Raw genomic sequence first — 22,094 nt, forward strand, 5'->3', positions numbered from 1 at the left:
AATTTTATTGATGTCATCTTTTAAGTTTATCTTTGTTATCAATTTAGTCCTTATTTTTTAAAGGAGAAATAACACAATTAAAATTTACTAACATAGATAAAGGAATATTGATTGTAGCTAGCCATTTAGATTAATGAAAATAAGCATATTATTTACGTTGAAAAAATAAATAGACTCAAGAATTAAAATGAAAAAAGAGCGAAACGCAACAAAAATGATCATATTAATAAAAACTAAACTGATTTGAGGGCTCATTTAGCTGTGTGTGTGTGTCAAGTTATTAATATACTTTATACATTAAATTAATTTGATATTTAATTTGTGCTTTAAAATTTAAAGGACTAACATAATAATTCAAAAAAATATAAAGGATCAAATTGATCAAAATTAAATTTGAGAAACCAAATCAATAATTGAAGTAAATTTGAGATATTAAAAATTCATTATATCTTTAATTTATTTTAACATGAGTAGCATTGTTTTTGCACATCAATTTCACGTTACACTTAGATTCCTATAAACTTGATTGTAGTTTAGGACATCTTTGTAAACTTAATTGGGCTAAAATATGATTTTTACCATGAGCCTATCTATTTAGACTAAAAATAATAATTTTGGCTCAAATTTATTTTGGCTTTTAAATACATATGAAACTTGAAAACATTTACAACTAATGACTCTAAAAGTGGAGGGTGAAACTAAAAGAAAGCTATCACTTTACACCCATAAAAGAAAAGCCACCATACATATACACATTCTCCAATCATTCTCCAACATCTTCGACAACTACAACTCTAATTAACTAAAAAGCATTCCAAATATTTCAACACGTACGTTAACCAAACCAGGCACTTACTCCTTCAACAAATTTGACACAGCATTCTTAGTGCCCCACACATCCAGTAGAGAATAATGAGTTCTTCAATAATTAGTGGAGCACCAATTCCTTACAAAATAATAGTAACAATAAGCTAGTACTGTTCTTTTATTTTTTTTCATCTTATACTTGCAGTAATTTCCTTTTTATCATTATTAATATCATGTATGTTCTTACCATGCAAATCTCACATATTTCTCCACCCTTATTTTTTCATTTCTTGTACTTTTAAGCTTTACATTTGGAGAAATTATGGTAAAGGACCCTATAAATTTATCGTTTGATTTAGAAGTCATGTTAATCACACTTTTTGATGACACATTCTTTTGGCACGCTCACGCACAATGGCACCAACAGGTATATTTAGATAGGTATAAAATTTTAACAAAATTTTAACAACACATACGGCCAGGCATTGATAATAAGAAGCTACTAAGAGGAGTTTTATTCAAAACGGAGTTCTGCAAGCAAAATCAATTTATGGGAAAAAAGGGGGTGTTTAGGTATATTTTCAAAACCCATGGTTTTAAATATGTAGATTTGTGTTGGTAACAAAAAAAAATGGAGTCTCTCCAAACATGTGCTGTATCAATTGCGTCTATCTTTCCTAATTTCTTTGTAGTGACAAAAAAAAAGTATATAGAAAAAGAAAATTTCAGTCCAAAAATGCAAGTGTATTTTTATTAATTTTGAGTGAGTTAGTAGCTTAGTGAAAATGACCGTCGTTGTTCATACTTAAGTCCCTGGTTTGAATCTCCTATAGTTCAAAGAGGGGTTTTATTTTATTTTATTATTTTTCCAGCCTAAATAAAATTACCGTATTTCCCCTTACTCAACCCATTTGATATTTTCTCTCCTTTCCGATTTGGTCTTGTGTTCTATTTGTGGAGAGAGCAAGAGCTTGCTCGGAAGCTTCAAATGCCTCCTTCGTCCTCCTCCCTCCTCCTCCTCCTTCCTGTTCATCGCCGGTAATCACGAGAGTGTCGGAGTCTCCTATTTTCTTCTTCGTTGGAGCAGTTGTTGGGGGGTGTGTCGATCTGCTTGGCTCTGCTCTTCCCATCTCTATGCCGTCCCCTTCATTCTTGCTTCTTCTGTCTCCTTCCTTTTGATAGCCGGCATGCGTGAGTGGTTGTTACCAGCGAGTGCAAGAGAGCTGGTCCGATGCTGTTGGAAGTTTGATTAACAAATTCCCTCCTCCCCTGTTTCTGTCGACTCCTTCCTTCTCCTTCCTGTCTTCATCGCTGGATGATTTAAGGTGAGAAGCTTCAATCTTTCTTCTTAGGAGTGTTTATTGGTTGAGGTTCTGAAATTTTTTCTCTTTCCTTTCTCAGCTACCGTGAGTAATGTGGATGGAGGGATTTGGTTTTCTTTGAGTTTATAAATGGATTTTTTGGTTGAGGGGGTGGGATGTGGGAAGATTAGATTAATTCAAGTATTGATATTGTCGTATTGTTAGGGGAAAAATTATTGAGATGAGATTTGAAGAGAAGAGATTAGTATTAAATATGAAGATTAATGCTTGTAAGATGTTTAATAAAATGTTTGTTAGGTGGGTTTTACTTGATTATGTATTTTCTGAATCCTATTATATATGAAGAGAAGCATGAATGACTTGGGGTGCTATTTAGCTGAGCAGAATTCAAACTCGACAGGGAATCTTTGTATGACAGACCTGTCTTACTACCCTTCATCAACCTCTCCGTACTACTCCCTTTCAAAGTATGTCCTTCAGCATTCATTTTTTACTGGAGAAAATAAAGTTCTCGCCTGCCTTCTCAGTCCCTTTCGTGCCACCCCCTCCATCTCCCCCTCCACTAACGTCGCCATCTCCGCCGGACGCTTCCTTCTATCTCTCTGTCTCTCTCTCTCTCTGATGTCTTCTTGCCTATGCCCAATTCTTCGTTGTCGATGTCATTTGACATAGAAGTTAATTTTGTTATTTAAGTAATTAATTTTCTACCTACACCAAATTCTTCCGAAATAATTATAACGCCGATAAAACACACTCTCTTTTAGCGAATCCATCTCTCTTCGTCGATGAACAAGCATTCCACAATCCGCGCCGTCCACCTTTGTCAGCCCTGTGTGGTTGTTCTCGGGCAAGCAACGAAGAAGGTTTGAACCCTAGGGCTTTTTCTACTCCCAAATTCTGGTGAGTTTGACTTGTTCAATCTGGCTTTGAATCTAGGCTTGAATTTGTTCCCCGCGTCATCTATCCCCTGCATCATCAATTTTGGAAAATTCTCAAGGTATTTGTGATTTATGATATTGTAAGTGACAGGGCTCAAGTTCTGTCAAAGTATCTGGAACACAAATTAAAAGGGTTATATCAAACATGCATATTTCAAAGATTCAGTGAGGGAAGATGCCCCTACTGAGTGTAGACAGATCCGCCAATGTTTACGAGGCTTTACAGTTATTTGTGTTGTCTGTTAGGGCTTTCCTTACGTGTTACTTTCACAAGAGGTGATTCGGAAGACAACTGACAATCCTTAGCATGCTTGGTCCTGATTGTGGATGAGTTCGTTGCTAGGCAAAAAGAGTTCAATGATGAATATAAACTGCTTCAAAAGGAATATCTTCTCCGCTTCATCCCCCCTTCCTGCTGTGCCACTTCCTGCAAAAAAGTATGGAATATTTTTGGGTATTCATTATCTGCTGGTATGCTATGGTTGTGGAACACATCCATTTTGTACAATTACATGCTGTCATTTCTTATTAATGTCATTCTATTCTGAATTAAATCTTTTGGTATATCGTTATAAATGTTGTCTACTGGTATAGCATAGATTTTCCAATCATCTATTACTTTGGAATGCAGGGAAGTTCATTTTTGGTATATTTTACCAGATGAGGTGAATAGCCCTAATCTATTAAATCAGTATTTGGAAATTCTGTCACCATGTGAAAAAGAAAACATCTTCCGCATGAGAGGGGAACTGCTAAAGAAAAGAGCACTCTTAGCTCGTACATTAGTTCGCACTACCTTAGCAAGATGTAAGATTTACAATTCTGTCGTTGAACTCTTGTTTTTTTTTTTTAATTTTCATTCCCTTTGTATATACCTTTTTAAAATGGCACAGTACAAATCTGTGAATACCTATATCATCTCTGATTCATCAAGTTAATGCACACACATCGTGTCCATTTAGTATTTGATCTTGTTTTTTTTTTTTTTTTTGGGTACTGGTTGGTACTTGGTACTATGGGAGCAAGATTGTTTTATAATAGCTAAATGCTACTGATGAACGCCCTAACTGAGTGGGCCAAGTATATAAAAGGAAGAGGGACAGAACAAGGGACCACTACAGTAGAGTGAGTTGGACCATGAGAGTACAAAAGGAAGCCCAGAACCTACTGTTGGCCCAACTGGCCAAGAGGGAGGGGGCCAGAGTTAGTTTTCTAGGGTTGTGAACCCTAGGGAGAGGCAGACGGGATGTTGGTAGTTTTGGGAAGTCTCTGACCTCTCAAAAGTCAAGGAAGCATTCACTCTTTTCTTAGTTACTGTTCATTTTGTTATTAGCTTGTAATTGGATTTACTAGTCATTTTGTGCTGTTTTACCTCTTCTTACTATACCGAGGAGGTCTTGTACTAGTTTATCCTTAGTAGTTGAATATAATAGTGAAGTTTCCATCATCTTTAGTATCAGAGTGGGTCGATTCTTAGGGCATGGTTAATACCAAAATGGAAGCAAGAATGGAAGAAATGGAGGGAGGCATAGATGAGCTACAATGGGCTGCCTTGGAGGCTAGGGAGGAGAGAGCAACTCTGTAGCAAACATTGACTCAGCTGCAAGAGCATAACAATGACATCTTGGCATTGTTGTGAGACCCACATCGTAATATCTACCGTCGTGAGTGTCCACCTAGGGCTATAGAGATACTTAAGGAGACAGAGGGGGACATGGAAATAATGACAATACTGAGAGAGATGGACAAAAGTATAAAAAGCTAGAGATGCTCTTGTTTGATGGGGAAGACCACATAGGATGGACTTTCAGAATGGAGCGATACTTTGTTGTTAATGGTGTCCCTAAACCCAAGAAACTTGATGCTACAGAAGTAGGATTGGAAGGCAAGGCAGTGAACTGGCTTCAATGGATGGAGACATGAGCAACTATTCTTAGTTGGCCAACATTCAAGAGGGCAGTGGTAGAAAGTTTCCACTGCAGTTAGAGTGGAGACAACCATGAACGACTAGTGGTGTTGAAGCAGGAGGGGTTCGTGTCAGTATTTAGAGAGAAATTCGAGATGTTATTGGCGACCCTCCCTGAAGTATCTAAAGAGTCTTTGATGGGCATGTTCTTGAATGGGCTCAAGGGTGAGGTTAAGGCTGATGTAAGACTAATGAAGCCCAAAAATCTCAAAGAACTCATGGATGATGCGTACCAGGTGGAAGGGGAAATCCCACTTTATAAAGGGTGGAAGAAAAACTGGCCATAAGCAACAAATAGGTGGGGGTGATGAAGTGGCCTGATAATAAGCCCACTGATGCGAAATACCCAAGCTTGTTAGAAGGTGCAAGAAGTGTCCCATACATACCTCAGAATTGCATGACCAAGACCAAAGAATGTGACAACACAAAGGAAGTGAGCCTTAAAGCACGTTTGCAAACGCAACTTTGAGTAGTAAGAGCAGTTCCAACGTGTGACCTAGGTCATTGACGGAGGCCGAGTTGAATCAGCGTCGAGAACTGGGATTATGTTTCAAGTATGATGAAAAATAAAGACCAACCCACAAATGATAGGGGAAGCAATTTCGATTCATCATGATTAATGAAGAAGAGGAAGAAATTGAAGAAAAGATTTTGTTGAACTTGAGATTGAAGGTGATGATAAGGTGATGGCTTTAATGGAGTTATCTCAAGCTACTATGGTGGGCTTCTCGAGGTACCCATACAATGATGGTGACAGGGATGCTTAAAAATCATCCAGTGATAATTCTTATGGATAGTAAGGCTACCCACGATTTCATCACACACAACATCATTGTAGAATTGTCCATGAAAGTTACACCTACACGCCCCTATCAATTACTATAAGGGACGAGTGAAAGTCTTATTCCAGAGGTGAGTGCAAAAATGTTCATATTAACTTGTAAGGAATCAAAATAACTCAGACATTCTACCCCTTTCAATTGTCCAATATTGATCTGGTGTTGGGAGCTGCATGGTTAGAGACCTTGGGAGAAACTTGAGTTAATTGGAGCCATTTTATATGAAGGTTAAGGTTGGAAATTCCTAGGCATGTTTAAAGGGGGACCGTACTCTGATTCAGGCTCAGGCATCATACAAAGCTATTTTAAAGGCACTCAAGGCAAGAGTGAGGGGTATTTACTAGAAATTAGTGCATTCCTCTTAGTCAATACGGCAGTTGTTGGAAGAATTTCCAATTGTATGTGAGCCTGCTTAGGAGCTACCACCGTACAGGACTCAGGACCATGCAATATTGATTAGAGAGGGGGCACAATCTCCTAATGTAAGGCCCTATCAGTATGCTTATGGGCATAAGCAAAAAATGAAAAGCTTGTCAAAGAGATGATCAAAGCTGGAATCATTAGACCCAGTAGCAGTGCTTACTTGAGCCCGTCCTCTTGGTCAAGAAAAAAGATGGAAGTTGGTGCTTCTGCGTTGATTACCGGGCCCTCAACAAAATCACTATTCCAGATAAGTACCTTATTCCTACTATTGATGAATTACTAGATGAATTGGGTGGGGCCGCTATTTTCTCTAAACTAGATTTAAAATCTGGTTACCATCAAATCCATATTAGGTCTGGGGATGAGCGCAAGATAGCATTTAGGACTTATGATAGCCATTATGAGTTCTTGGTTATGCCTTTCGGGCTCACCAACGCCCCTTCCACTTTTCAGTCACTCATGCACGGCATATCTAGGGACCATATGAGGAAGTTTGTAGTAGTCTTCTTTGATGATATCCTCGTATGCAGCAGGGATATAGGTTCTCACATGAAACATTTGAGGGTGGCCGTAGAAATTCTACGACAACGTCAGTTGGTTATGGATAAAAAAAATGCAGTTTTGCGCAACAAAAGGTGGAGTACTTTGGACATGTAATTTCCTTAGAGGGAGTTCAAGCTGATCCAACTAAAATTGAGGCCATGGTTAAATGGCCTACTCCAAGGGATGGGAAGAGTTTGCGAGGATTTCTTGGCCTTACTGGTTACTATCGTTGGTTTATAAAGAATTATTTGCAAAATAGCTGCTCCATTGACAGCGTTGTTGAAGAAGAATGCCTTCCGATGGCATGATGGGGCTTAAACAGCATTCAAACAGCTGAAAAATGCCATGATTTCCGCCCTTGTTCTGACCATGCCAAACTTTCAGCTTCCTTTTGAAATTGAAACCGTGCTTGTGGGTCTGGGATAGGCGCTGTTCTTATGCAAAGGGGAAAACTGATAGCATACTTTAGTCAACAGCTGTCAGAAAAAGGAAAAAACGGTTTTGTTTGTGAAAAGGAATTGATCACTATAGAGCTAGCAATGAAGTGATGGCAGCATTATTTGGCTGCAAAGCCTTTTGTAATTCAGACAGATCAGGAGGTCCTGAAACATTTATTAGAACAGCTTATTATAGTTCCAGATCAGAAAAGTTGGGTCTCAAAACTGATGGGTGCAAGTTTGATATTCAGTATATACCTGAGAAGGAGAACTGAGCTGTGGATGCTCTCTCACGGAGGGATACCTATGACTTGGCATTTAACACTTTTTCTTTATGGCAATATGTAGATATGGAGGAATTTGAGGTTGAAATGGCCATGGAGGGAAGAATATGATATATGGAAAAAAGTGCTTGTGGGGAAAGAGGTTCCAGCAGGGTATTCCATGAAATGGCTGTTTCCTATATATGGTAAGCTGGTGATTCTCAAACATTCACCAAAAACTATGGCACTCATTAAAGAATTTCACAACTCTCTTATTGGTGGTCACTTGGGGTACTTACGCACCTTCAAGCGCTTATCAGAAGTAGTTTATAGGGAGGCAATGAAAAAGGATATACAGGAGCAAGTAGCTAAGTATGAGATTTGTCAAAGGAACAAATATGAGGCGCTTAGTCCCGCTGGGCTGTTGCAATCCCTTCCAATTCCCTTACAAGTTTGGAGGATGTGAGCATGGATTTCATAGTTAGACTACCCAAATCTAACAAGTTTGACACCATCGTGGTAGCGGTGGACAGACTCACCAAGTATGCTCATTTCGCCCTCTTTTTCATCCTTTGATAGCCATGGAAGTTGCTGATGTTTTTGTCAAAGAAATCGTAAGGCTGCACGTGTTTCCCAAGTCCATAGTCTTAGATAGAGACAGAGTGTTCATCAGTCATTTTGGGAAGGAGTTATTTGTTTATTTGGGTACTACATTGAGGTACAGTTTGGGTTATCATCCCCAAACTGATGGCTAAACAGAGGTAGTTAACCAGAGTTTGGAGAATTATTTATGCTGCTTTGCTGGAGAATCACCAAAGGAATGGGTTAAGATGATTCCATGGTTAATACCTCCTATAAAGATCAATTGGCACCACCCCTTTTAAGGCTCCTATGTGGCTGAGACCCTCCAACCATTTTCAAGTGGCAAGATGATACATCCCTGGTAGAAGAGGTTAATGAGCAAATCAACTGTAGAAATGAGATTTTGCTTGTTTTAAAGTCCCATTTAGAGCAGGCACAAGTTCAGATGCAGCAGCAAGCCAGCAAGAAGCATTGGGACATGGAATTTAAGGTGGGAGACATGATTTTCTTGTGGATCCAGCCATATAAATTGAAGAAATTAGCTGAGAAACAGCATGAGAAACTCGCTCCCTGGTATTATGGGCCTTTTGAAATTGTCCAGAAAATTGGGAAAGTGGCATACAAGCTCAAGTTACCCGATTCCACTAGGATACACATGTATCACAGCTTAAAAAATCAGTTTTCACTGGGGAACAAGCTCAACCCTACCTACTTTTCTTTCTGAAGAATATGAGTTGCAAGTGCAGCCATAAGATGTTATTAAGATGCACAAAATGACAGATGGCAGCTATCAGATCTTGGTGAAATGGCAGAATTTACCGAATTGTGACAGCACCTGGGTAGTGCTGGACAACATTCAGCAACAATTTCCACACTTCAGCCTTGAGGACAAGGTGAATCTTTTTTTTTTTTTTTTGGGGTGTAAATGATGAACCCCCTAACCGAGTGGGCCAAGTTTATAAAGGGAAGATGGACAGAACCAAGGGACCACTACAGCAGAGTGAGTTGGGCCGTGAGAGTCCAAAAGGGAGCCCAGAACCTACTGTTGGCCCAGCTGGCCAAGAGGGAGGGCGTCAAAGTTAGTTTTCTAGGGCTGTGCGACCTAGGGAGAGGCAGACAGGATGTTGGTAGTTTTGGGAGAGCCTCTGACCTTTCAAAAGTCAGGGAAGCATTCACTCTTTTCTTTGTTATTGTTCATCATTGTTATTAGCTTGTAATTGGATTTACTAGTCATTTTGTGCTGTTTTACCTCTTCCTTACTAGACCGAGGAGGTCTTGTGCTGGTTTATCCTTAGCATTTGAATGTAACAGTGAAGTTTCCATAAGCCACCCAGAAACTTTTCTTGCTAAATATATTTTATCTATTGACTATTGCCTTCTTTAATGTAAACGGAGAACCAACACCCTTATTTTCACCATCTATAAACTTTTCTCCGGCACACAGCTGAATTTTTATGGTAACTGTTGTGTGAGCCCTTTTGAACTGAAATCAACCATGTCATGTTCCTCTTAAACCATAGCCTAATTTACATGACTTTACTTGATGTGTTTTACTTAGTAGATGTATTTCTTTAAGCTTCATGGATATTTGTTCATGTGGAAATACTGTCAAAGTTTAGTCTGGAAGTTTTATGATTTCTTTTCTGCATACACTGCTTTTGATCATGTGATGTGTAGATACTAAAGCGTGAGAGAGGCCAAGTATCTAACATATTATTTATTATTAGACCAGACGAATTGTCAGATTGATCCAAAATATTTAAAGTTTAGGAAGAACAGTTATGGAAAGCCTGAGGTAAGTTCTTCTAATTGTTGATGCCTACATGGAATGTTCTTTTTTCTTATTTGACTTACTCCTCAACTTGTCTTGTTATTAATCAAGGCTTTTAATGGCATATTTGAATAGGTAGACTGGCAATATTTTGATGATTGGAGCCTCCCACCATTGCATTTTAATATCTCACACACTTCATCATTAATAGCTTGTGGAGTGGCAATGGATTATCCGGTGTGTATTATATGCAATATTCATATGTGCATATTCTCTTAACTTTATGACTTCTCCCCCTCCTTGTGTGATTGTTGTTTTTCTTGTCGAAGGGTATCTGTTATCTGAACTGATTGAATTTTCTGACAACGTTGTAGATTGGCATTGATGTGGAAGAGAAGCAAAGAAGGTTAAAGAATAATATTTTAGCTTTTGCTCGACGATACTTTACTCTTTATGAACTGGAAATGCTGGCTGGTATTTCAGATCCTGAAACTCAGCGACAGGAGTTTGTAAAATTATGGACTCTGAAGGTTGGGACGGACATGAAATGTTTATACTTTCCTTGTTTGATCTATACTGGTTTCTTATTCAGTTATCCAATGCATCAACTGACCAGTTAATGTAATGTAGTATAGATAAACTTCATTTGAAGTTATTCCTTTCCCATATAATGAAAGGTACAATTCAATGAGAGGATAACTTCTCACTGTTGTAGGTTGAAATTCAAAGCATGCTCTGGTTCTAGTGAAAAAAAAAAAAAACGTGTTCTGCTGTCCTGCGGTTTTCACTCACGGTGTCATTCCCATTTGTAGGAAGCATATGTAAAAGCATTGGGGAAGGGCTTCTCAGCTTCACCTTTCAATAAATTTACTGTTCGATTAGGAGACTCCATGAAAAAAGGCACATGTCATGTGCCTGATCTGATTTCTGAGGTATGCTCCACACTTGAAGAGTTGGCTTGTGGAAAGCTCTGAGAGATTTTAGCCATTCATGACCTGATTCTTCTTCAAGACTCTACTTCATTCAACGGAATCGTAGTATAGTATTTATTATTCTTCTAACAAATTAAATACTCTTGACTATTTTATTTCTTGAATTTCTCATTGCATAAATCCTTTTGTTTCATCTGCCTTGTGCACTTTGCTTGCCTGATAGGCACCCGAGATAGTTATTGAGTCATCAGGTGACCCGAATAATCCCTCAAGAAATTGGCAATTTGTGCTTCTGGAGTTGTTGGGTTCTCATTACGCCGCGATTTGTATGGAGCAGGACATGATCTCTGGAGGTACTCAGTCTTGTTATATTTTGTACGAACTATTATATAGCGGTTGCTAGAGATTTATGTTAGTGGTTTGTAGGCAATGGTGGCGTTCCGATAAATTTGACCATACGGAAAACGACCCCCTTTGTTGAAGACGAATATATATCTGGCGCTGATGTTGCAGTAGTTGGTGGGTTGACTAGACTCTAGAGTTCTGCGGCATAATGACTGCGATGCAAGAAGCGCCACTCCCATATATCGTGCACAAATTACATACTTGTTTGTGTACTCTGTCTGAATGGAAAACTTATTTCCCATTTTCCATTGACAATTTTGTGATATATTAGTTCTGTAGAGGTGACGCTGTAGATCATAAATCGTGGTTGTGGTAGGAGCTCTAGTGTTCTATGAATGACTTTTAAAAAAAAAAAATTGTTCTTTCCTTTGAAATGAATGGGACCAAATTTAAAAGAAATTTTGGATTTCTTCATTATTGCTGCCATTTTGTTTAAAAAAAATTGCAAATTATGACGTGAACTCGGTCCAACCTGAGATAATTAAAGCGCTTTGGTCTAATGCTAGATCAATGAAACAATGTCACGTGGCAAACAAAATTGAGTATAAAGTGCATCTTACCTAATGGAGATAAGAACGATTGGACCTAAACTTAATATATGTCCTGAGGGTAAGGAGGACATTTTGTCGATTTTAAAAGTTTTTGAGGATTGAGGAGATGTTTGCATTTAATATCTGATGGTGTTTTGAATAGGATTGTTTCAAGTAAGAGAATACACGTAGCTAACTAGAGAGTTTTTGGAGTTTTTTTGGGGTACAGTTTGTGAAAGGGTTGTAAATGAAATAAAAAAGACAGAATCACCAGATGCATGACAGCGCACTGAGGCCCTTATGGCAAAAGCCGAAAAAAGGGGGAGGAGTGAAACCAAAAAGAGGCCCGGTCCAAAATACCCAATGAGAGACCCGATTCGACCGCCTAATGGCAACGACTTTCTTGGTAACTTGCGTGATCAGTAGGGCACACGACACTATTCTCATTCGAAGGTGGACGCTGACATCCTGTGTGTTTTGCGCATTTAGGTACTCAAGCTCTTCATGATGTTTCTAGATATTTAAGCGTGCCATTTTTAGCATCAGTAGTTAGCGTGCCGAGCGTCTGGCCAAAAATATTATCGTGTCGAACGTGAGTTTGTCTGATGTAGGTCGTATGCTGTTATTAGTTAACAAAGCAATTGCTTTAACTAATTATGAGCATGAAACACGTTTCACGTAGTATATTGCTCGTTGATATGGTTAGGCCCTGACTGATTCAGGGCTTTGTGTACTCTGCTGCAAATTTTACAGCACAAGTGTTTCCGAATGCCTTTTCGTATAAGATATTCTTATGCGTGAGAATCTAAGACAAGGGAGACGGTGGGCACAAGTTGTGTTCAATCTGTCGATGTACGGGTAACTGTTCACATGTCAACCTAAATTTGTTAATTATCAGAATTCTAATAAACTAATCATGTAGTGTTTACCTTCTAAGAGGAGGTAAGGAACATAAAGAGGAGAGATTCGAGCTTAGGTCCCCTTTTTTACAGGTTTGGTAGTTACAGTTATTAGTACTTAATTGGGGTCTATATTTCATTTTCACGCGTCTATGTGCGTGTCAGTTTGTGTGGCTTAACTATTCTTATTTTGAGATGTTTATAGAAAGATTTTGGTTTGGAAATATAACCCAGTCTTTGCATTTAACTTCTGATCTCTATATATTACGTATATTGTCCTGTTTACATATTTATATTCTGTAGCGTAATTTCTTATTCCTTTCTCATGTTCCTTTCCCCTCTTTCTCTGTGTGCGATGTCCCAGACAAATAGTTAAGCTATTACACTGGCCACTGTTTTCTGGGCAACTTTCCGGGCTGGAATTGCAGGAAATTCACTTCATTTTTTCCTCTGTTTGGCCTATTTGGCATCATAAGCCTCATATTTTTGTTCTAAATTCTTTCTTGCCTGTCTCTTTCAATCGGTACCATGCTACGCCTTGATTTAGAATCAATCACTTTGCAATTCCTTGGGCCATGCTACAAATTTCTCTGTAATTCCATTTGGCCTCTCATGTTGTTTCCGCCATTCCATACTTTCATTCTCTCTTCTATCAATGCTTCTGGCTTCAATGCTTCCTTCGCAGTTGCCCCTGAAGCTTGCTATTTTAGATTAGAAAAATGCCAGGGATGAGAGGCAGTGATGTTGAAGACCAAAATCCAGAGTCACGAGAGAAGCAGGGTGACCTTGAAAAGCCTACAGATTCTGAAGAGAAGGTAGACTTTGATGGGGAAAATGATGAAGGGGATACCATGGAGGAAGAAGTTGAATATGAAGAAGTAGAGGAGGAGGAGGAGGAGCAGGAGGAAGTGGAAGGGGAAGAGGAGGATGAGGATGGGGTGGAGGAAGAGACTGAAGGAGCTGGCAATAGAAATGTTGCGGACATTGAGGATGAACATGAGAAAAGGAAGCTAGCAGACCTTCTTGAACTTCCACCTCATGGATCAGCGGTTTACCTTGGTGGCATTCCTCACAATGCTTCTGAAGAGGATTTGAGGGACTTCTGTCAATCTGTGGGAGATGTATTTGAGGTAAGATAAACAAAGTTCTCCCAAGTTCTTTCTTGACTGTTCATTCAAACTAACGTATTTAGTGCAGGTTAGGATTATAAGGGGAAAAGAATCTGGTGAAACGAAAGTTTATGCTTTTGTGACCTTCAAGACGAAGGAGATGGCTTCTAAGGCTATTGAGAAGCTGAACAAGTCTAAATTTCAGGCGATTTTCTGAACTTAGTTTCCTCTCTCTCTCTCTCTCTCTCTCTCTCTGTTCATTAGATCTTGGACATAGCTCCCTCTTTTTGTTTTGATTTTTATTTTTCATTTTCCCCCTTATTTTAGAATCTTTTCTTTTGGGCTGACTGCTATTGCCGTAGTGTTTACTTCTGTGTTTTTTGGAACCACCCTCTGATTTAACGTACTTCCGTTCCAGGGAAATGAAATAAAATGCTCAGCATCTAAAGAAAAACGTAGGTTGTTTATTGGTAATATTCCTAGACATTGGACGGAGCAAGATTTGAGGAAGGCTGTTACAGAAATTGGGCCTGGTGTCAATTCTGTTGCTCTGTTGAAGGTCTTTGACACCATTTCCATTGCATATTTTATAATTTCCTTCCCCTTATTGCCATGATTGTGAAGTTTCTGATAGCACTTTGTGCATTGAGCTATTAACCATAGCTGTTTTGGTGTTTCAGGAAACAAAGAATTCAGATCGTAATCGCGGGTTTGCTTTTATTGAGTATTACAATCATGCATGTGCAGAATATTCATGGCAGAAGATGTCCAACCCAAAATTTAAACTTGACGACAATGCTCCGACAGTAAAGTGGGCTGAACCTAAGAATGCTGAATCATCTGCAGCCTCCCAGGTAATCTATTTTGTGCTTATAATTTTAAAATTTATTATGTGATTGCCTTTAGAAATTCCGTGATAAAATTGTTTCTAGGTTATTTTATGTTACTGTTCCTGTCGTCCTACATCTATATAGATGTTCATATTGGATGGTTTCCTTAACAAAGATAATCCCGTTTGTTTTTTACTCTGTCAGAGGTGCACTCATTTTTCTGGTTTAGCAAACTCTTGTATGTTTATATCCCTTCCTTTTTTTTAATGATGCTAATTTTGGCCTCTTGTTGGTTGATGAAAAGACTCAGTTTGCTATTTATATTGTTTTAATGGCCTTCCCACGGAAATTCTTGTCAATTTTAGCCTATCGATGAACTAAGTTATACATACTTCTGAAAGCTGTTTGACTGATGGCTGTTGCTTGATGCAGGTAAAGGCAGTGTATGTAAAGAATCTGCCAGAAAACATTACTCAGGATCGCCTTAAGGAGTTGTTTGAGCATCATGGAAAGATAACAAAAGTGGTACTCCCTCCTGCTAAAGCTGGACATGAAAGGAGCAGATTTGGTTTTGTTTACTTTGCTGAGAGGTCATCTGCCAAGAAGTCGTTGGAGGATGCCGAGAAGTATGAAATTGACGGTACATCTTCTTTCTCCACTCCCTAGTTTTCTCAAACAACAGTGTGGGTGAGGATATTACAATTTTTGGCTTTGACAGGCCAAGTTTTGGAGTGTTCGTTTGCAAAACCACAAGCAGATCAGAAGTCGTCTAGGACACCAGTTTCACAGAACTCAATTGTACTTCCAACTTATCCACCACAACTTGGCTATGGTTTATTTGGAGGTGCCTATGGTGCTTCGGGTTCAGGATGTGGTGCGGCTAGCTTTACACAAGTAAGTTGCACTTTTTCATGCTTTAAGCTTATCTTTGTTGTGTATTACTGACATCTGTGGGTGGATGGGATTTTTATCTTCAAAATACTGTCTCTACCCTTCACCTCAAAAATAAAAACCGATCTCTGCCTGAGTGAACTGCACATCACTAATCAATAAATTATGATCAATTTGGATCAGTGCCCTTTTGATTGGCCCCGTTTGTTTGGCTCTGTATTACTGTTGCTGAGATAGAAGTTACGCCTGATTTTGCAGCCGTTGGTGTATGGTAGGGGAGCGGCTTCTGCTGGTATCGCAATGATGCCTATGCTCTTACCTGATGGAAGGATTGGATATGTATTGTGAGTGTCATTTTCTTGGTTTGGATTCACTTGTTTATTTGGCCGAAGATGTTCAGCTCACTTGTACTCGTTTATAGCAGGGTCTTTCATTAGCTTTGTTTCTTGTTCAGCAAATTGATTATAATGGAGATTCCTTGTTTCTGGCTGTAGGCAACAGTCAGGATTGCAACAGCATTCTGGTGCATCGCCATCCCGTGGTGGCAGGAGAGGTGGCAGCTCCAGTGGTGGGAGACGCGGTGATGATAAGAATTGGAGCCGATATCATCCCTACTAACATGATTAACTTCCCTTCTACGAACTTGAGGCTTCCCTACTGGTTTCCTCCTCCACTGGAAAACTCAACTTGTTGCAGGCTGATCAAAATTTAGCTCTGGTCTGTAGCAATTCCATACATGTATGTTTTTCTCGGGGTAAATATTAACTTCTAACTTCTTCATTTTTGCTCGCAACGGCTGTAAGGAAAAAATAGAACTGAACAATGTGCGGGATGATCTGAGACTACTATTGACAGGGTTAAGGGTGTCTTTTGATCATTAAGCCGAAATTATGTTTTTTTTTTTTTTTACAACTTTAAAAACTACTACATTTTTTATTATATGTTGTTGAAGTTAAATTTAGGCAAAAAAATAATTTTTAATTCTCAAATTTTCTTTCAATTATCGATTCTGGCTTTTGAATTTTGACTTGAAATGTAAGTTAAGAATTTATGGAAGTTGGGTTATTTCAAGTCAAGAAATTATTAATTATTCTGAATCAAAATTAAAAAACTAAACTAATAATTCAAGAAAATTTAAGTGATAAAAATTATATTTTCTTTAAATTATATATATAAATATATATATATATATATAGATGAATAGATAGCAAAATGACAATTAAGTTTCAACATTTCAACTAAAATTTTTACAGATAATTGTAAATACAGAACTTGTAAACCTATCATAATTTACAATTGAAATTATTGTATTTGCAACTATCTAAATTAAGAATTTTTGGGAAATTATTTGTCATTAAATTTAAATTTTAGGACATAACTATTATTCTCTTTATATTTATAACCATAAAATTGAAACGAAAATAAAACAAAATATAAGAAAACAACTTAAGAGACTACTCAGTTTCAATGGCGTCCAGCGGTTGAATGGACTTGGCTTGGCTCCGCTGACACACTGTAGCTTAACTACATTTTGGTTATTTTTATTTTATATTTATTGAAATAAAAAATAATTTTTTTAATAAATGTAATTACAATTGTTCAAGTTTAATATAAATGATCTAAATTTAATATTTAAAATTCTATTATTTTTACGAATTGATTATCTAAATATATTTGGGATAGCGTGGATTTAATATTACATTTTTTTATAATTTTTATAAATTTTAATATTAAATTTATATCATTAATACTAAATCTAAACTGCCCAAACTGATAATTAAATTTATTAAAAAAATTTTAAAATTTAGATTATCAATATTAAATCTAAATGATTAGATTTATTACATTTTTTATAAGTATAAATCATTCATATTAAATCTGAATTGTTTGGACATATGATCATATTTATTAAAAAATTTTAATAATTTTTATTTTGATAAATATAAAATAAAAAAAATAAAACATTAAATCTTCAGATTTTTTCCAAAAGGCAGAAGAGCTGCGGAGGCGGGGAGTGTCAGCGGAGCAAAGTCAAGTTACTCAGAAACTGCTATTATATGACGTGTGAACAAAATCGTTCAAGAGATTTAAGTTTCTTGTTCAGGTTTGGACTGAGAGAATACATAAAAATTAGTTTGTTTTTGGGCCAACAAAACTAGAGTCTAAATTGCAATGGCGCATTTAGATATAGAAATTAAGAGTGTTCACACAAAAGGATGGAACCAAAACACTCTTATTTTATGTCCCGTCTCAAAAAATTATTAAAACTGAATTTTTATCCTTCGTTTCATTAAGAATTAGGATGAAATCAGGATAAAATTAGAACATCCTACTGTCCTGATAAAGCAAACAATATTGGAGAAAAGTCTAAATAAAACTTTCTCTATTAAAAAATTTAAGGCATTTTTTGAAGAATTGGATGTTAAAAAATGTAAGACAATTTAAGTCCTTCGAAGTGTAATTATTACCTTTTTTTTTTAAGTGTCCCTATTAATAATAATTTTATATTTATAATAGGGTGTTTAATAGAGGTAAATATAAAAGAATCAAAAGATAGAATTAGTTTGACAATAGGTAACTACTTTATTGAGAGTGAGATTCGATTGGAAATGCTTTACATTTTTGAACGGAGCAAGTAACATTTATTAATTAAAATTTTAAATCACATAACTTATTAAGTTTAAAACTAAAACAATATAAGTACATAAATCATAACAATTATTGAATTATATCAATCACAACTATAAATGTACAAATTAAAGTCAAGTATACATGATACATAACACATTATAATAGTACTTATAAGTGATTTATAGGCTATAAGAGCAACAACGACAAACAAGCCTGACACAACATCAAGTTATTGTTCTTTTTCTTTATTTGAAATATGTTAAGCTAGAGATTGTTTTTAAAATAAGACAAGAAATACGATATAAATAAAAATTATTAAATAGGTAGATATAAGAATAAATTATATTAAAATAATTAATATATTATAAAAAAGATATTATTATTAATATAAAAAAATTTAATTTTAAATAAGAATAACAAGTATTGAAACTATAATTAATATAAATATAAATTATATTAATATATTTGATGTATATTTTTTTAAAAAAATAATATATATACATATATGTGTGTGTATCTATATAATATTCAGGTTGAGATATCCTGTGAGTAATTTCAGATCCCATTCCGTTTTAAACTACTTTATTATCCCGTCCTGCAAAGTTCAGTCTCGATTATCTTTGGGTCAGGACCCATCCTAATATGACTAAAACAAAATTAAATCAATCAGAACAAGTACAAGGTGAACATTCTTAATAAAAACGTCATAAAATGCAACCGGAACAAAAGAGAATGCATTAATGCGGAAGAACAAATGTGCGTACATGATAACTAGACAAGGTAAAAAAGAGTATGCCAACCAACAGTGAAAGACGCTTGAGCTTCAGGAAACCGAGTCTCCATTAGCAAATAGCACTGATAAGATCAACGGAAAATCTGGAAACTACTTATATAAGCTCTATACGGACATCATCTAAATCTGAAGAACAGCTTGATGACCACTTAACCATCAAAAAAGGTCAAGCATAGCTGGCGCGGATCAACGGTAAAATGCAAGCTGGACCCACCATGTTTTTTAGCAAATACTCATACACGAGACTGATATACTGTAGAAAGAAACGAGAACAGCTAAGAGTCAAAAATCAAGTAACATTGCAGTCCCTGACATCTTTTCTTCAACTTAAAAATATAAGTTGGCTGCGCTCAGACAACAAGGCTTTCCAGGCGGATTGTGCGCCATTTACTTGTGCAACTTTGATGCCGCCATCATCATCCATAATGCCCTCAACAGTCCTCCCGGACTTGGTTCTCCGTCGTTATTTCTCGTATGGTTTTCACTTTTCAGCTTCTTGTTTTGCATGAAGAAAGTTTCTTATTAAAACCAGCCTTCAAAGCTTTTCCGTTCTAACATTATATACATTACACGGATTTTAAACAGGAATCTTGCAGCACTTCTGAAGGCTAAATACAAGCGAATTGACTTGCTTTGAGTCTAAATTAGTACCGAAAATTTACAGATGACCTTTGATCAAGGTCATCAAATCGATTAAGACCTGTTTCAAGGTTTACCATCTCACATCAGTCCTCCATCATTTTGGATAAAAATAACCACCTCTCTTATACAGACATCAATCACGATCATATTACACCATATAGAATTGTCAGGAACAAAATACTGAATTGGAAACAGACAAGAAGTTTGCAGTTAAAATGTCGGGAGAGAGCATTAATAATCGAATACAACTTGAAATTAATGCCAACACATGAAACCTAAAGTAAATATGCATAAATATCAAAACATGTATCCAAGTTATTGTATGTGATTGAGATTTAGTCATAATCAAGTCTATACATATACTTTTGGACATACTAATTTCATTGATACTCCTCATGTGAAGGCTGAGAAGTCCTTTGGTGGTTCGATCCAAATGTTCTCAAAAGGGTCTTGTTCTCCCCAGTCATGATACTGCTTATGAGGATAGTATCTACAGTCATCAAGAGAGAATGATATGCAGCGTTTTCCATAAAAACGAACTTTAGAGAAGTAGACGTGGTTTCTCATTATTCCAGGGAGATCAGTCCTTGAATGAGATGACAGGAAGCTAGCAAAAAGAGTTACTCCATCAAGTGTTTTCATCTCTTCCCACTCCAGAAGTTCCCGATCTAACTTAAAAATAATTGGGTTTTCACTAGAACAAGTATAGATAACTATTATATCTCCTTGGTGCTCTGTCATAAATTTCCCCTTCCACCAATTTTTGGCAAAGAATTTCTCTGGGCATTTGGGTGGAGGTACCGATAGAACATTCCATGTACATTCACCTGGGTCAAAAACCCCTAGCCAACCTGTAAGGCTCAGACAATAAAAAAGTCCATCACAATAGACAAGCTTATTCCAAATGCTACTGACAAAGGGCAAACGGTTCTGGTAATTGACAGTAGTCCATTCTGTTGCCCCAGGAAAACAAGTGCTAATAGCCACAACGGTAGGACTAACATGCTTAACAGTAAACAGAACACAGCTGGGAGATGTTGGAGCACAGGAAAAGGCAACTATCTGGTATGTCATCTCAAATCTTGGCAGTTTGATTATCTCCCGTGAAAAAGGATTAAAGAAAAACACCCGGTGTGTTCTGGGTCGGTAAAGTAGTAACCAACCATCTTTTGTATAACACACTCTAGAGCCAGTTAACTCTGGCAACTCAAGGGAATGGGTCTTGCGCTGCACAGGGTCATAGAAATCATACCAGCTGCCAAATTTTGGAAAGTACATGAGCCATGGGGATTGATTCACAACACGAACAGCGGTAGCAACAGAATGCCAACTCTTGCAAACGGCAGACGCATGTACATTATCTTCTAGGGCCAGCTGGGACAAAATCAATTCTAAGAGATGCGCAGGAAGATCAGACCAATTTTGCAGCTCCAAATGTTCGTTTTTCACCTCATTTGCTGCTCTTCTGTTGTCTGCAATAGTATCATTTAACCTAAAGAATACAATTGCCGATCAATGACAGATTAAAAATAGAACAGATTCAGTGAATATCCTTAGATACAACAAGCATAAAACTATTAAAACCTAGATTCAAACAGTTCTCCACCCAACAAAGATGCAGATAAAGATGAATCTCGTTTTTTTTTTAATACAGTATCTACTATATCATGTTAATATTACTTAATTAATAGTACCAATCCTTTTTTATTACGTTTGTTGTATACAAGGGTATGAGTCATTTCACATCATGTCCTCTCTCTCTCTTGTCCATCCTAAAGATTCTGTACACCAAACATAAGCTTAAAGCTCATCATATGATCTAGAAGAACGCTAATAATACAACGTCAGGAAGAGGAGTAAATGACACTAACACATCTCCAAATCAACGGTTTAGCTAACTCCAACATTTAAATTCACGAAAATAAAGGCTAGAGTAAGGTTTAAATGATACTAAACGGGGAAAAGAACAAAACATAATACCATCTAAGAATCACTATTACTTGTAAGGGTTAAATGTACAGGGCCTGAAGCCATTCCAGTTTAGTAAAAGCTAAGCACAGTAATAGTTAATTGTTTAGAAGATACATCATAGTTACAAAGACTTCAATAATCAATAATTCAAACTGCAGCAACCCATTCGTGAACAAAAATTTCAGAATTTAGCAATGATCTAAATTATAAACCCTAGAGCAGTCACGATCATAAACTAAGTCCATTTCAAGATGAAGTCATGCGCCAAATTTATGAAATTCAGACTCAAAAACAATAATTTAACAAAAGTAAACGGGCAGCCCCAACAAATCCATACTGATCCAGCACTGAATTCTCAGATAAATATATCCTAATAACAAGGAAAATTAATTTTTCAACTAAATAAAGCAGTGCTTACGATTTCAACTTCCTCCTCCTTTTCCCCGACATTATGCGAACTGAATTAGCCAACGAAGTTGCTCTCAAGACAAGGAGTGTTAGAGAGAGAACGAGAGAGAACGCGCAGAGAGAGGTAAAGACTCGAGAACTGGGATTCCACGGAGAAGGCAT

The 22,094-nt window shown here is 37.0% G+C and overlaps 3 protein-coding genes across 11 annotated transcripts; 2 read left to right on the forward strand and 1 right to left on the reverse strand.

The window, feature by feature from the left end:
* Positions 1-1,721: 1,721 nt before the first annotated feature.
* On the forward strand, positions 1,722-11,627 carry LOC129305821 (uncharacterized). 7 transcript variants are annotated; one of them, XM_054945942.1, is made up of 10 exons: positions 1,728-2,132; positions 2,894-3,029; positions 3,314-3,504; positions 3,699-3,874; positions 9,848-9,915; positions 10,027-10,128; positions 10,266-10,421; positions 10,704-10,823; positions 11,047-11,176; positions 11,250-11,627. In XM_054945942.1, exons 3-10 carry the CDS (start codon positions 3,395-3,397, stop codon positions 11,360-11,362), a joined length of 975 nt encoding a protein of 324 aa, XP_054801917.1. In that variant the 5' UTR covers positions 1,728-2,132; positions 2,894-3,029; positions 3,314-3,394; the 3' UTR covers positions 11,363-11,627. The 7 variants fall into 7 exon arrangements, 6 of the variants coding, with proteins under 6 accessions (XP_054801917.1, XP_054801919.1, XP_054801921.1 ...); XM_054945944.1 differs by having other exon boundaries at positions 3,344-3,504; XM_054945946.1 differs by lacking the exon at positions 2,894-3,029 and having other exon boundaries at positions 3,314-3,538.
* Positions 11,628-11,901: 274 nt separating this feature from the next.
* Positions 11,902-16,364, forward strand: LOC129305819 (heterogeneous nuclear ribonucleoprotein Q-like). Of its 3 annotated transcripts, none has more exons than XM_054945938.1 (9): positions 11,902-12,247; positions 13,343-13,787; positions 13,855-13,971; positions 14,185-14,325; positions 14,447-14,620; positions 15,029-15,236; positions 15,315-15,490; positions 15,746-15,831; positions 15,982-16,364. In XM_054945938.1, the coding sequence occupies exons 2-9, from the start codon at positions 13,377-13,379 to the stop codon at positions 16,103-16,105; spliced, it is 1,437 nt and encodes a 478-aa protein (XP_054801913.1). In that variant the 5' UTR covers positions 11,902-12,247; positions 13,343-13,376; the 3' UTR covers positions 16,106-16,364. The 3 variants fall into 3 exon arrangements, with proteins under 3 accessions (XP_054801913.1, XP_054801911.1, XP_054801914.1); XM_054945936.1 differs by having other exon boundaries at positions 11,903-12,247; positions 13,022-13,787; XM_054945939.1 differs by lacking the exons at positions 11,902-12,247; positions 15,982-16,364 and having other exon boundaries at positions 12,262-13,787; positions 15,671-15,811.
* Positions 16,365-19,822: 3,458 nt separating this feature from the next.
* LOC129305820 (F-box/kelch-repeat protein At1g57790-like) lies at positions 19,823-22,094 on the reverse strand. Its single transcript, XM_054945940.1, has 2 exons — positions 21,943-22,094; positions 19,823-21,045 (listed from the first exon to the last, which is right to left on the reverse strand). Exons 1-2 carry the CDS (start codon positions 22,092-22,094, stop codon positions 19,947-19,949), a joined length of 1,251 nt encoding a protein of 416 aa, XP_054801915.1. The 3' UTR covers positions 19,823-19,946.

This window comes from Prosopis cineraria, unplaced genomic scaffold (genome assembly GCF_029017545.1).
Source record: "Prosopis cineraria cultivar Desert tree isolate PC_DT_omini unplaced genomic scaffold, ASM2901754v1 PC3, whole genome shotgun sequence".
In the NCBI taxonomy this organism is placed as follows: Eukaryota; Viridiplantae; Streptophyta; class Magnoliopsida; order Fabales; family Fabaceae; genus Prosopis; species Prosopis cineraria.